Below are 16,355 nucleotides of genomic sequence, written 5' to 3' on the forward strand. Positions count from 1 at the left end.
TTGTTCAAAAAAGCGTGCTATCTATTAATCAGGGATACTTTTATTTTCAACCAATGAATTAGCAGGAGCTATTAAATGTACCTACCATCACTGGAAGAGGGCTGAAGAGGCACATGAGAAAGCCTCTCTCCTTGATTCCTGAACTCATTAGATGGCTTTAGAGCAACCATTTTCAATCACTGTGCCGCGGCACACTGGTGTGCCGCAAATGGTCCCCAGGTGTGCCACGGGAATTTGGGAGAGGGTCATTTATCAATAGGACCATTGAGGGATGTGAGCCCCCACTGACAGCACAGTGTGCCTTGTCAATTGTCAAAAAGCTGATGGTGTGCCTTGACCATTTTGGTGCCTTGCCAGTGTGCCATGAGATGAAAAGGGTTGAAAATCACTGCTTTAGAGAAGCCACAATCTCTCCATACCAGCCCTAACTCCAGTGTGGGATGCATGTTTGCCATATTTACAAGAGTTCCTTTTTAGGCAACACTTGTGCAAGAGAGCTATGATAGTCTCTAAATCTCTGGCACAGCTACTGCAATTGGAAATTTGCATCTCCTCTTAAGGCTTACATATTCTTCCCATGGAACTCATTGCAACATGCCCACTGTCATCAAGTGTCAGCTGTATAATAAACCAACTTCTCATCAGTCTCATAGAGGCAGATAAGTAGAAGCACACTGCTTGGATAAGGGCTATGTGGGCAAGGGGCACTGAGTATTTAAATAAGTTTCACTGCCTTGTGTTAACCCATTTCTGCCCAGCCCATAGGTGTACACATTTCACCCCTGTTGCATATATGCAACTTTGGACAGAAATGGCTTAATCCTGTTTTGTTTTCTTGATAAGGAGCTGAAGCAACATCACTTTGTTATGCTATTCATCCACACTATTCTTCCTCTAAGTGAAGAAGTCATCTTAGGCAGTAAATTGGTACTGAGGCATTCATCTCTTTCCCCTCACTGCTGCTGATGCTGCTTCTACTCTCTGAAGAGGGGAACAGCAAGGAAAAGGAAATATGGAGGGAGAAGAGTGTTCAGCTAGAACAATGGAGAACGGGAGGAGCAGAGGCTGGCACATCATGTTAGGAGGGCAGCATTCAGCATGCTGCCTCAGGTGTCAGGAGGGCTGGCCCTGCCTCCAAGATTTTGCAGATTGTGAATTAAATGCTCAGTTTTACCACCATTATTTGGCATTTTCTTAAACCAGGCCTGTCCTCTCTTTCTAAATTGAAATTACTGTACTATTTTATTTTGAAATGTAGCATTGAGTTACTTTCCAGTTCCAAAAAGGCTGCATTTCTAGACATAGTCTTTACAAGTGCTACAAGATTCCATGCTCCAAGCACACTAATAGATAAATTAGAGCAGTGTTTCTCAAGCTGTGGGTTGGGATCCACTAGGTGGGTTGCGAGCCAATTTCAGGTGGGTCCCATTCATTTCAATATTTTATTTTTAATATCTTAGACTTGATGCTCCCATGGTATATGACTATGTTTGGGCAAATGTTACAGACCTGTACTTTTAACAAGCTACCATGTATATTCTTTAAAGAATGACAGTCAATGGGACTTACTCCTGTATATACAGCTGCCTTGTATATTCTTTTAACAATGATAGTCAATGGGACTTACTCCTGGGTAAGTGTGGGTAGGATTGCAGCCTAGGATTGTTAAAAATTTCCCTGCTTGATGATGTCACTTTTGGTCATGACATCACTTCTGGTGGGTCCTGACAAGATTCTCATTCTAAAAAGTGGGTTCCAGTGCTAAATGTGTGAGAACCACTGAATTAGAGGGATATTCATACTGGTATGTTCCTTCCTGCAGTTGGTGCCCCCTTCCCAAATCCACTCGATAGGTGGATTGTCCTGATCTGTGATGGAAAGCTGGCACCTGTTAAGAAGCAAATTTGATACTCTTGCAGTTCAGTGCAAAAATGTCCCATTTTTGGACATGGTGTTCTAGAAACACTAGTAACTATGTACACCACCCTGAGCTCCTTGGAAAAAGGGCAGTATAAACATGTGAAAAATAAATAAAATAAATCTAATTATAGCTGCTTGTTTTCATTGTGGTAGATGTTCTATTGCCAAGACATCTAGCCTGCAACAACATAACAACACCCTGCTGCACTAGAGTGTGCCAGAGTTTAACACTCTTCCAGTTTGGCAATTTGTTCTTTGATGCTCTACCAGTCTTCCTGCACTCTTACTAAGCTTCCAGAAGCTCAGCTTGCATTTTATTTTTAGTCCCCTACCAAATTTGGTTAAACAAGCTTCTGCTAGCTTACATTCTTTAGCACTTATGATACATGAAATTATGGTGCACTGTATACCAAGCAGTAACACCGCAGCAGTTTCCAGCACTCATTTCTCAGCCAAAGCCAGTAAAATGTGTTGCCAGTAAAATGGATGGATCAAATGCTAAATCTAATTTAGGAGTAGGAGATATCTTGAGCAATGCTAATCTCAGTTTAAGAATAAGCAGTTCTAGTCCAGGTGGGACAACTTTTACAGTACAGGTTCTGGGTAAGTATCTTACTGCTCTATAAAACAGAGATCACTCAGCTCATGAGTATTAAAAACTTGAAAGATACTGTACATTATTTAAATACACCTGGTATACACCATGTAGTTTGGGTGATGGTGCAGTCTAGGTATTTTTTTAAGACACTGTCATGTTTTGTGGGGGCTGTGTTATGAAGGAATAGGGTATTTTAAATAAGCCATTTTCCTGCCCCTCTATCACATCACCTACATTTGCTGTTTAACTCATGAAGTGCCATTTGCTACAAAGGTTCTGGACTTATAAGCAAAGAGAATCTAGGCAGATGAAGGATAGGGGCCCCTAGGAGCACATGCTTTGCCTAGCAGTTTCTACATGTTGGCCATAATGAATAAGTGGAATCTTCACACCAGGGTCAGTGTGGTTAGGCCTCATCAATACTCTCCCAAATTTGAGTGCAAATGCTTAATTGTGCAAACACCAAAACTATTTTTTAATGTTTGACAGCCCCACGCAAAAGCTAAGGTTCCACATTCGACTGATACTTAGCTTTGTCATTTAATAAATGGCCTAAAAGTAAGTTATATTTAAAACATATGACAAAAGGTTTTGGGGATTAAAAGTAATGCGTCCAAATTTATCCACTTACCTGATCACACAGTTTTACAGTAAAAAAAAAATTCAAATTCTTTTTAGCATGTTTAACAAAAAAGTGTTGTACGAATAAAGCCTAGAGAACCGTCCATTAAGGGCCAAATCCTAAAGGGTTATAGCCCAAGAGCTGAGCAGTAGAGCAGCCACAACACACGTGGAGGAGAGAACAGATGTTCTCAAGTCTGCACTAGCAAAATCACCAGCACAGATGTGAGAAGCCACACTGCAGGGCCTAGGGCTTTCCTCGGGGACAAGAGTCCCCATTTTGGTTCCACTGTTCCTTTGGGAACAATAGGATTGAGCTGTTAGTCTCTTAGAAACAGTACCAGGCTGGTTTTGTAACAACAATACATGCCAAAAGTGAGCTCTCTTGTCTTACAGAGTTGACTCATAAAAAGCCAAGGTACAGCTACTGTGCATCATCCAAAAAATCCCTGATGCAACAAGTAAATTCAAAAGACACCCTAAATTCATGATTAAAGGGGACATTTCAATATGCTGTTTTGACTCATTTTATTATTGGGCTCAGCTGGTATTAGGAAACAAGAAGCAGTTGATGGAATCTTCAAAACAAATCCCAGAGAGGTCTTTGAGTTTCAAGTTCACTATGACTACTGCATTACATGATACAAACGATAATAGAAAAACATATGGGCAAATGACGCTAGCTGAATAAAATCAATAAAACATTGTACTTGATTTTATTTGTAAAGTAATTTTCATAACATTTGTACAACTTGCCAATTTGAAAGAAACTGTATAACATACATCACCATACCCAGGTTACAATTATTGCATAAGAAAGCTAAGCAACACATCAAATGTTTAAAAATTTGAGAACACAAAGCTGAAAATCAAAGCAGAGATATCAAGTAAGTTCTTTACAGAATACTGAATATATCCTGTGGTGAACGTACTATATTTAATAGAAACTCTATTCCAATATACAAAATAGGGAACCGGAATCCCAATAATCATTTATATTACTCTTACTTCCATTTCCACCTAAAGACTCTCTCACATCCTAAAAAGATGCTAATTCTTTTGCAAGTGACCAATTTATGCTTTTAATGTTTCTTAAGATACAGTTTGATGCAAATAAATGTTCAATATTTTTAAAAGCCTTACATCTTTAAACAGTTTGATGAGTAAAATGTGTACTGGCCAAGATCCAGATAACTGTACAATTAGTTTTATGGGCCCAAGGGGACTTCAGATTTGCACTTTCTGAATAATTTCCCCCTTGTTGCATGGCAAACTGATTTTGAAATTGAGGGAAATTGAAGTTGTGATATGGAGCAGGGCAGGCTGGGGCACAGGAGTCAGGTGACCAGGAAAAAAGTTTTAGCATTCACTGAGTACATGCACATCTTGTTGATGAACAGATAACTCTTTGAATCTCAGTCAGTGTTTGAGAAACAATACCTTGAAAAGCTCTATTTAAAAAAAACATAGCAGGAGTAAAGCAACATACAATGTTCCTTCTCATCAAAACTATCTGTGCTTGGGTCAACACATAGTAAAGTGACTATGGTTATGATCCATAAACTGTGTACGTCAATTTAATTATATTTAAATTCCACCTGTCCTCTAAAGCAGAGATTCTTACTTACCTTGGCGACCCACAGCATTGTCCACAGTAGATCCAGGACCCAACAAGACCAGAAAGCTATAACCTAAACTTGCGACCTGCTTCAGTGGCTATGGTGCACCATATTTTGCAAACTGTATCACAACCCACAAGTAGGTTGCAACCCAATTTTGACTAGGAAGCCCACTGAAGTGGGTCATGTGCTGGCACGACCAGAAGAGACTTCAGGGTCATGCACCATCCTAGGTTGTAACTCCTTAGTCATGGGGCCTGCGACCCACCAAAAATCAGGTTGCAACCCACCAGTGGATCATGACCCAAAGTTTGAGAAACACTGCTCTAAAGAGTTCAGAGCAACGATCATGGTGTTTCTAGGTTGTTTCTCACCCAGATACTAGACAAAATACATTTATCTTTAGAGATGAAACTGTAACAATTGCTTGAGCCAATTTTTGGACCCAAAAACATTAGGACCATTTTGAATTTTAGTGGATCTTCTCCTAATGATTTCAACAAGATAAAAAGTACAATCATATGCAACTCAGATTTCAGTACCACTGAGTTCAATGTACATACTCCCTAGTAGGATTGTTGCCCAATTCCACATAAATCCAAATATGTCTACAGAACCTACAGGTGGATTGGTCATGTACCAAAACTAGATTGAGTCTGTCTCCAGTGCAAACAGACTTTATGTTCTATGATGTGTCTGACAAAGTTGTACTGTACCCTGAAACTGATGGCATTTGTACCATGGCAGTTTCCAGAGTAGTAGCTGCGTAAATCTATACTAGCAAATCTAACAAAGAGTCTTGCGGCATGTTAAAGACAAACCAATTTGTTTCTGCATACAGAAGCAAATGCTAGTCATAATCTTACTTCATGTATCTGATGGTGGATTGCAGCCTACACACACACACGTACGCTAAAACAAATCTGTTAGCCTTTAACATGCCATTAACACAGTGTTGTTTTTGATGGTGAAAAGTGAGTTCAATTCCTGTTACATCATTAAGCAATACTTGCACAAAACCACAACAAAAGAGTTCTAACCAAGGCAAGGCATCAAAAATTTTGCTTTAAAAAAATGTCTTTACAACATGACTTTACAACATGACACAACTGTTAGAGAAAATAGCCCACTTATTGACCCTGTTAAAAATCTGTTCAGTTACATGAGGAGGTGATGTCATTTTCCTGAGCTAAAAGATAAAGTAAATGCATTAACTATAGCAGCAGACAGAAAACATTATACATTTTAATATTGCCAACAAAATACACATTCTGAAAAGGGGTACCAAAGTATCAATGCATGATTGCTCTTACTGGGAATGTGTGTTCAACCTTTTCTCCAAGAAGTTACATTCAGCCAGTAGCAGACTTAGTGATGATGCATGGAAAGTCAAAACACAAGAGTTTAGTTCTATATCACCTGTTGCTGTCATGATCCAATCAAATCTCAAAGATGATTTTTTATAGTACAGTAGATAATGCTATCACAGGACTGCAAGGAGGTTTAATCTATTCACTTCTTTGCTCCTGGATTATTTAGTCTTACATCTGGAATTTTCTTATCCACTGCAATCATAGATTGAATATTGAGATTATGAAGGTATTTCACATATGGATCTAGTTTTCATCAATATGATAAGCCCAGAATTACCTCTCTGGTTGTACTAAGAGAGTGCAACTCTGATCTATATTGAAGTTAATTCCTAAAAAGACTAAGAACTGGCACACCACCAATGCTCCAGTATCTCACTGTATTAGAAAATCAATCATCCATTTTTCAATGTCAGAGGAAAGTTTCATTTCAAACTCCTTAAACCAACCATGCCAGACACATAAGCAGAGACACCAGCTCCTCATGGAAGAGGTGAAATCCCATTTCTTCCCCAGTTATTTCAAATTTGGAAGATATCCTTTTAAAGATATGAAATAAATCTCTTAAATATTCTATTTCATTGCTCATCTTAAATCTGATACAAGCTAATATACAAAACTAGGTTCCAAAACTTATTGGAACTGAGAAAAATACAAAATACAGAACCTCTACATTAATGCATAAATAAAAATAAACTATAGGTATTAACGAAGTTCTTCCCCATAGGAAGTTTAAACACCAAAACTGTTCCCAATCATAGAGGTACATATTATTGTAATGCAAGCTTCTTAAAAGAAGCAAAACGTACTTGCCTTCTTGGTTCTAGTTTAAATACCAAATTCTATTAATTTATTCCAGCCAAGAAGGCAACTGCTCAACTAATTCTCTCTAATTAGGTGTGCAAGAAACCCAGAAATCGAGAATAGGTAAAAATCAATACACAAAGAATTATTTGCTCTCTTATTAAAGAAGAAATAAGCATAATAATTAGTATGTCAAATTCATATTGCTTCTGCAGCACTCACTTCTAGTGCAACACTGGCCAAAATACAAAACAAACTTAAGAGCATGAAAGAATTTCCACTGACTTGAATTGACTTTTGTTCAAGTCTTCCAGGCATAGTTTCAGCTGTTTGATGAAAAGCTCTTACAAGAGTGGCTGGCATCTCTGTTCCCATTGGGCAATTGTGGTGGACCAGAATTGTTGGTATGACACCTGAGCAAATTAAATGAACATGATACAAGGAGTTTTAGAAAGCCTCTTTGACACCTTGGCTTTGTTCGGTGCAAACCACGTTACTGTTTCTTTGACTCTCTGCATTCCTCTTTTTCCAAAATAATCAGTGCTTTCTCATTTCCACAACAGCCTGAAAAGTAGTGAGGCAGGAAGTTATTCTTCACCACAGATCTCATTCAGTCTCGAGATTGATAGAAGAGGATATAACCAGACTCAGAGTTTTTTGAGATGTCCGACGTCAACCCGTAGAATTCTTCAATAGCTTGTGCATCTATTTTCTGTAACAAAATGCAAAAAGTTTTTTTCAAAGGAAAAAAACTTCTCTAGTTTATACTGCACTAAATTCATAAGCTTCAGTCAAATGAAACAAGGTAATTTAAAAGACTGTAGGATTTCTACATCAGTAATTTACTATAAAGCTCCGAACATTTATCAACTATGGGGGAAAAAGGAACAGTGAAAAATAGTTACAATGCACCACAGATTCCCTGCAGTACAGTCAATAAACAGAGACCCTGAGCACAGTTTCATACAGCTGCTTATTTTCCCTTGAAAAGGGAACTAGCTTTTTTCCCTTTTTATTTTATAGATCAATGACTTTTTATAATCTTCCTGCTGATGTTGAAATCAACCACATCTATTCCTAGTTTCTCCTTTCGCCAATTTATATTCTATCAGAAAATTCTGGGATACTGAATGGGAAACTGAGTGACTGTTCCTATAGCAGGAACAACCACTCAGTATCCCTGAATTTTTTTTAGTAGTCTTCTTATGTCCACTATAGTCAACTATTACTAATCTTTACTTTACACTTGCTCTCTGAGTTACAGACATCAGAAATACAGATGGCCATTTCAAACTATGTACGTTCCAACCGCTGGACAGACTTCCAGAAAAGAACTAGTACATTCCAACCTCTGGACAGTCTTTCAGAGAAGAACCAGTACATAGTTTGGGGACTTTGTATACTACTGGCAAGAAGTGCCTCTGTACCATTGCCACTACTGCGTGCACTTGCTTCTTCATTGTCAAAAATATTTATCGTCTCTGAGATTCGCCCTCCCTCCACAAAAAACTAGTAAAAACAAAATGACTATAGCAATTTAGAAGCAACATCTAGTATTAAAGCAGTCCTTACCTCTACAATGTCATCATCAAAAAGCAACCAAAAATCATGACTCTTCACTATTGCAATATAGTGTCCTCTGTTAGGTCCACTGTGAAGAAGAAAGCTATTAATTGTATGCTTGCTTGCAACACTTTACATATTTTTCCATTCAAGACATCAATGAATAGCAACTCTGAGCTATACTTATTTAGAAGGCACAATGTTAAGAAGTGGATTGCACAATATGCCATAACAAAGACTCCTGAAATTCCAATATTCAAGAATAGTAAGACATTTAAAGATATCCATATTTGTGTTACAAACGCATGTTCTCTAGGTGACCAGGAAGATGAACAGGGGACCCTGTTTCCACAGATCCTGTATCTGCAGTTTCCAGTATCTGTGAATCAGATCAGTGCCCTCCCCCCTGCACGCCCTTTCCAGAGGTGAGGGGAGCTGCACTCCCCTTGCCTCCAGAGAGTGTTCTGAACCCCGCAAAGATTGCGCACGTCTGCTCGCAACCTCTGTGGACCTGAGAATAACAGAATAAAAAAGAACATGACTTCCAGTTTTATTGTAAAACTGGAAGACACATTTTTATTGCCCTATAAAGCATTCTGAGGCCCACAGAAGCTTCAGGAACAGAAGCCCTGCGGATACGGGGGCATACCTGTATATCTATACCTGTACAGGTGAGTGCTGTTTAGTGATGCTCTAGCCACTTACTGCATGCATATGAGAGGGCTGCCGCTGGTCCCTGTTCACTCCCCCCCCCCCGCTTCCAGAGGCGAGAGTACGGCTCCCCTCACCTTTTGGAGGCTTCACATTGCGTCAACCCTTGCCAGGCAATGGGGGTGCCAGTCCACATCCCTGTCATTAAGTGACATATGACTGTATAATTAATACCTATTCTTGCTGAATTAACTGTTCAAAACCCTTTGGGGGAACATACTAGTTGTAAGTTCTCCTGAAGGCACTTCAATTCCACCAAGACATTTCACACACTATAACTCAAGCATACCAAGCTTTGATTTGGTTAATGTTGATGAGGATGGGACTTGGAACATGTTACCATTGCTAAGGTCACATTCTTATGCTATGTTAGTGGTGTGATAGTACTGCTCTAGTAAACGTCTGGAATAGGAGGTAACCTGGAAGAGTGCTGTCAGTGGCTATATCATAAGTCCCTTCTATTTGATTTCTGTATTTGAAAATTACTGAAATGGCATGAAATAAGCCCACATAAGCAGAAGCTACAGGTAAGAACTGAGGCCCTTAGATGGTCTTGGAGGACATGGTTATGGGGATGTGGCATTTCCTCATCTCATTTATACTTCCCAACAGTATAATCTTATTTATTTATTTAAAAGATTTATATCCCATCTTTCCCCCTAAAATATAGGGTGCTCAGGATGGGTGCCACAATCTTCGTAAGTTACCTTGCATTCCATCAAGGCACTGTATTTTGCAAACTTTTAAAGGATACAACATCACTACTGCCTATAAGTCAATAGCAACAATGTGTCACATAAGGCTTTATTACCTTCCACAGTGAACTACCACAGCCACAAGATCATACATTCTGTCAGGATTAGTGGCATCTCCAGATGTATTAAACAGTCGAAGCTCTAGGGGAAACACTACTCTATAAGACAGTTTTGTATATCGATGTAACTGGTCCATGTATTTAAATCTCTTTAGATGGAGAGCTAGAATCATAGGCAGCTTTTTCACTTTCATCCTGAAATAAAATAAAGTCTGTCACCACACTGATTTCCAAGACAATGCATTTTGAGATTGGTGTTTGCTTTTTTTTTTTTTTTTTAAATAACCTTCAGATATCAAATTCAAACAAACAACACTTTCAGCAAACACTACTTGTTGACTGCTGGAAAGCATAACACGCTGATTGATCTCTGCATTATCACTCCTTCCAGACATTATTATACATTCAAATCATGACCAGCAACTGGTAAAGCAAGGCAAAACTACTATACACTCAAAATTAAAAGCAACTTTAAGTGTGCTATTGCTTGCGGATAATGCTGAGTCATTATGGTGTGTGCTTGCATTGTGTATGTGCATACTGCATTTTGCAAATATTTTTGACTCTCTGTATAGTATGTTTTTTTGGCCATTTTTCTTGGCCTTTTGCAAAAAAGGATACAAAAATGTTTTCAAAAGGAAGGGAGAAGGAATGCGAGTTGTGTGACAAGCTTGGCAGCTTAAGCCACCACAAGAACATAACATTTAACATGAAATACTATGGGAAATAGAGTTCTAAGGGGAGGGAAAGTGAAGACACTTAAAGGCAGGATTAGAAATTTAAATTATTTTGAAATATGAGTGAGTTGCCTCTCACTTGCTCAGAGGTGACACATTTAAAATGAGCACTCCTAATGATTTTCAAATACCTTGATACTACAGTACCACTACCATAACTGAACTCTCAAAACATGATAGAACTAGACAAATTGCTACAATATACGCTTATACAAAGTCTACAATATATGCTTAGAGTACCTTTTATGTGCTTCCTGTTTACTGCGACACTCTTCACAGTAATATTTATATTCACTGCACAAGGTTTCTGTATTGCTGAATCCCCTAAAATAAAAGAACATCCAGCAAAATGCAAGATGGACTTACTCAAACTTATCAGCAACAATTATACCAGTAAATCAGCAGCCCTCCCACCACCAGCAATTTCATATAGATACACTCTGTATTAACTTGGGCATGACAAAATAAGAACATTAAACTCTCTAAATTCAGAAGAGAGCAACTGACACATCGGTCACAAAGAATCAGAAACATAAAGCTGGCAAAATGATATCTAATTGATCTGGTTCACTTTAACATCGGTTGTGAGGATTTCTATGAAACTCAAAGGCTTGATGACAGCAGGCATAGCAGTATAGTTAAGAGACTGTGGGTCCAATCCTAAAGAGTGTGCGCTGGCTCACCGCCGGTGGAGCACCAGTGCTAGCCCAGCGCTGGGCTAGAGCCAGTGGAGCACCGGACCTCTGCTGCTCAGCAGTCACACAGACTTCTGGGCAGTAGAGCGGTAGGTGGAGATGTGGGGGGAGGCGGAGGGAGGGCAGGGAAAAGGCGTGACGGGAGAGGGAGCAGGGTGTGAGGGAGGCGGGACTGGTGGAGCTTTGCTCCATCAGATCCTGAGCCTCTGTGTCGGGCTGGCTGCCCAACACGGAGGCTCTTCATTCTACGCTGACTTTTGGGTCGGTGTAGAATCAAGTAGCCCCATTGTGGGGCTACTCGCTTTACCCGGGGGAAGGAGGTGAAAGTTGCCTTCTTCTGAGGAGGTGACAGCAGTGGCTGCCTGGCGTGTGCTGGATGCTGCAGCAGCCATTTTTGGCACCACTGCAGCCAACTGCGCTTGGCAACTCAGGATTAGGCTGTGTACTGTGAATCCAGACTTCTCTGGTTTAACCTTTGCCTGCTATGAACTCATTTAGCCTTAGGCAAGCTATTCCCTCTCAGTCTTAGCTCTTCAGCTGCAATATTGAAATAATACTTACCTACCTTGCAGGGCTGTTATAAGCATGACAAATGATAATACTTGTGAAGCTGGTAGCACACTCAGAAAGCACCATACAAATACGAAGTATTATTGATATGCTCAGTGTAGAAGTGTAAACTGGTCCAGTAAAGAGATAATCTTACCTATTTTACTAAATTAGCTACACAGTTATTGTTGTGGTCCAGTATGGCCATCATGACCCAGAGCGCAGAGGTATAAGGAAAGAGCAAGGCACACACAATCAGTGAACTTGCCCTTCTCATGTACCTTTGGGTTCCCCTTATAAACACAAAATGAACACTTTTGCTTGTCCTACTAAAGGAGTTTGCCCCAAAGACTGAGTAAAACTGGGGTGCACATTCTCATCCCACCTCCTATCTCTCCATTCCCCTGCTACATGCCCACCCCACTTGAGCTATCAAGTGGGAAGGTGCTCTGCAGTGCCTTTGCACACGTCAGTTGAAGTGGCGCAGGCATGACAGGGGAGGGACCTCTCATGAGGTTAACAACTGAGCTTGCATCCTGAGCCTGCCAAACAACTTAGACATCATTACTGCTTATGGGTCAATGGCAATAATGTGTCACATTATGCTTTATTACCTTCCACAGTGAATTACCACAGTCATAAGATCAGACATTCCATCAGGATTAGCATAGTAAAGGAGTGTAGTAAATTCATCGTGTTACCACCCATTATTTTTGGTTTGACCCAGTCAGAGGGGTCATGCGCCTCCTTAGCGGCTGAAAGTTGGACCACCCTGGTCTAGTGTTAGCCCAGAAGACCGAGGTTCCCCAAGTAGTTCTCATTTCACCTCCTGTTTAGGGTAGGGTGATGCAACATGCAGCTAGCCCAGAAGCTGGTTACTGGAGGAGCATCCTGGAAAGCCAATTGATCAGGCTAATCCCAACCTCACAGTATCCACGCTTGCTGTGACCACCTATCAAGGGCAAGGGTAAATAGTTCTTTGCTCTGGACAAATACTTTTTAAAAAAAGTATGAGGTTATTCAGAAAGACAAAACCAAAGGGGATAAAGGACATATAGGCTGAACACTGGCCCTTGCAACTTGACAAAACAGGTCTAAGAGTTAGAAGAAAGTGAAAGACAAATCCTAACAAAGGGTAGACTCATTCCCTGTCTAGCCTGATATTTGGATGTTTGAATGCTTCTCTGAAGTTCCATTTTACTTCACGCTCCAATGATGGCCAGGTTATCCCTGAAAGTGCTGGTACATATCACACAAATGAAGAATTAAGCTAGTGCCATTATGGCCTTCTGATAGCGCAAGGACAGGAAACCTGCCAGGTTAGCCCTCTGGACCACCCCTTGATCATGTTTAGGTGGTTTAACTTGACCAATGGAAGAATACATGCCAAACTCAGCAGGGAGCCATTATTTACCTTCTGGTCCTCTGTTCATCTCGGGCAAGGGTGCCCAAACTCCAGCCCTGGGGCCACTTGCAGCCCTTGGGGGCTCCCAATCCTGCCTGCAGGAAGCCCCCAGTCTCCAATGAGCCTCTGACCCTCCGGAGACTTGCTGGAGCCCATGCTGGCCCGACACAGCTGCTCTCAGTGTGCGGACGACTTTTTGACTGTTTGCATGAGCTGTGGGATGAGGGTTCTTTCCACTGCTTGCTGTTTCATATCTGTGATGCAGCAGTGGCAGCGAAGGAAAGGTTAGCCTTGCTTTGTGCAAGGCCTTTTATAGGCCTTGAGCTACTGCAAGACTCTCATTCATTCATATAAGTTCCATCTGTAATAAATTCATTTATGTAAATTTATTCAAATTTTAAATGTAAATTCTTTTTTTTTCCTGGCCCCTGACACAGTGTCATAGAGATGATGTGGCCCTCCTGCCAAAATGTTTGGACACCCCTGATCTAGGGTCAGGTCTCAGCCACACTAGCACTTCTAATAGACATCTCAGGGAGCCTGCTTCTAACTATGTGCAGGTTACAGAGGTCAAGATGGCAGAGATGAACAATGCTGACTCTCCCTAGCCAGCAACAAGTTACACCCCATGAGAGCTGCCTAGTAGAGTGAAGGAAAGGTTCCTACTCATCGCAGTTATGGATGAGACAAAACTAGCAATCACACTGATATTCCTTCCATACCGTAAACAGTGAGTTATTGAAGTGTTTTGCTCCACATCAACAGAAAGATCTAGAAAATCTTCGTCTTTGCTGCTTATCTGCAAATAGAGGGGGAAAAGTTAGTTATCCTTTTCCACCACATAGTATATTTTAAAACAAGATCTCAAAGTGATCCACAAATCATGATCTTGAAACCCACTTAACGGATCTTGTCGGTACAGGACGAAGGTAAGGAGAAAAAAATTATATCTCCACATGCTTACACTCTTTTATCATTTCCACTGTTTTGGTAGACAGAAGAAACATTCATATATGCTCTATGCTCCAGGAATTCAAGAATTACATTGTACCTGTGCCTTTTAAGATATCTGAATTTGCCAATTTACATGGAACATCAAATCCCAAAACAGCAGCAAACCTAAGCATCAATATGAAACAGATGATTAATTTTTTTACACTCTTTCCTAGGAAAACTAAACAAACCAAAAAAGGTAGCTGGGGTCCCTTAACTTTGCTGTGAACATTCCTATGTTTAGACAGTTTTTTAGTAATTGTATAATTCCTTTGAAGAGTTGGGAGCACTGCAGTCCTTATTAGCATTTGTTCAGAAGATTAGGTAGCAGTTTTAAATTACTTCAGTACTAAAGAAACATACAAACATTTTACTATATAGTTAGATTATGAAACCATCAGCTTAATTTGGATTTACTGAAGAAATAGAAAAATTAATACCCAATTTGTTTAGCCTTCTTTCAGTTACAAGTTTTTGTTTTTAAAAACCAATCTACCAATCATGATCACAATTTAGGAGTTTGCAAATCATATAAACAACATTTATAAAGAGGCCAATCATTACGTTAAAATGAAATGGTATAAATAAGAGCAGTTTATACATGACAGACTTACTGTTTCACAAGTGAGACATCTTGTTTCATTGGTTAATGTTCCCTGAAAGATTTCATGAACCCATGTTGGGTCTGGTGGGCTGTTATTGTTTTCACTATCAATGCTGCCATTAGGTAGACGACCATTTTGTTTTTCCTGTTTACTTTCTTCTTGCAAAATATCAGCAACTGTATTCAGTAGGTAGTTCAAGAACTCATGTGCATCTTGCTGCATGTAGTTGTCAAAAAGCTCTATAAAGAGATAAAGTAGGCTACTGTGGCTGAACAAAGAGCAAATAAATAAAAATCTATAGACATAAAAAGGGGTATAAAACCCACTTCCCAACACTGCCAACTCCTAGCATAATCAGAAAATAGAACTATAAGTGTGCTGAGAAACAAGCTTTACAAGTATGGCAAACAGCAGGTTTGGCTTCCACCCCAATGGTCTTCTGAACGGAGCTTTTCTACATTCTCCCACATTAACAAACAGATGCAATTTATTCCTATGGGATATATAACATTCTTAAAGACACAGCTGCATTGAAGGCAAAACCTGCACCTGACACTGGATACCACATTCTTACTGAAAAGGATGTTGAAGGGAGATTTAAATTGGTGTGTTCACATTTGAACTGCTTGCTTGAACCACTCATCCATCCTCAGGCGTCTCTATAGGAAATAATGAATTTAAAGTGGCTTTATATGCTGGTAATCCTCTGTTATTTCTATCCAGAGCAGAAGACCTTCTCTTGATGAATTTGTCAAAAATGTAAGGTAGCCTTTCCAGCTACGAAGTTAACTGGAACAAGCCTGAGGCATGCATAAAGGTATTGTTCCTAAAGATTCAAGATTAGCTGACTGGACATTCAAGTGGCAAGCATAACACTTGAAATCAGTGGTTCCCAACCTAGGAATCTTGACCTCCCAGGGAAACTGGAACCACTACATTCCCCCTTAAGCCAGTCTACTGGCCACTGGCTACAGTGGTGATGGCACCGCAGGGAGAACGGCACCACCACAGAGAATAAGGTGGGTTTTTTAGTACCTGGGCATAGCACTGGCCATCTGGAGGGTGTGGGGGCCTATGACCCCCTTTTCGGGCCTCCCTGCTGCTCAAAATGGCTCCCTGCTGTGATCATGACCCAATTCTAGTTTTGCAATGCAAACCAGAAGTGGGTTGTGACAGCAGCAAGAAGCCACTTTGAGCAGCAGGGAGGCTTGCAGAAGGGGCCAGTGGCCCCCTGCACCCTCCAGATGGCTGATGCTATCCCCCAGGTACTAAAAAAACCCCTTTTTTGCAGTGGTGTCGGAATTGCTGTGGTGCCATTGGTCCCCCCACAAACACAGTTTTCCCAACCTTC

At 40.3% G+C, this 16,355-nt stretch overlaps 1 protein-coding gene across 1 annotated transcript in view; it reads right to left on the reverse strand.

Annotated features, from left to right (window-relative positions):
* Nucleotides 1-3,872: 3,872 nt before the first annotated feature.
* The window catches only part of USP12 (ubiquitin specific peptidase 12), a 33,328-nt gene continuing 20,845 nt past the window's right edge, over nucleotides 3,873-16,355 (reverse strand). The window contains exons 4-9 of the mRNA XM_066619857.1: nucleotides 15,014-15,243; nucleotides 14,129-14,205; nucleotides 10,998-11,081; nucleotides 10,018-10,215; nucleotides 8,505-8,583; nucleotides 3,873-7,644 (exon numbers count right to left, since the gene is read on the reverse strand). Of these exons, the coding sequence (XP_066475954.1) occupies nucleotides 7,543-7,644; nucleotides 8,505-8,583; nucleotides 10,018-10,215; nucleotides 10,998-11,081; nucleotides 14,129-14,205; nucleotides 15,014-15,243 (770 nt within the window). The 3' untranslated portion in view covers nucleotides 3,873-7,542. The remainder of the gene's footprint in view (nucleotides 7,645-8,504; nucleotides 8,584-10,017; nucleotides 10,216-10,997; nucleotides 11,082-14,128; nucleotides 14,206-15,013; nucleotides 15,244-16,355) is intronic.

This window comes from Tiliqua scincoides, chromosome 3 (genome assembly GCF_035046505.1).
Source record: "Tiliqua scincoides isolate rTilSci1 chromosome 3, rTilSci1.hap2, whole genome shotgun sequence".
In the NCBI taxonomy this organism is placed as follows: Eukaryota; Metazoa; Chordata; class Lepidosauria; order Squamata; family Scincidae; genus Tiliqua; species Tiliqua scincoides.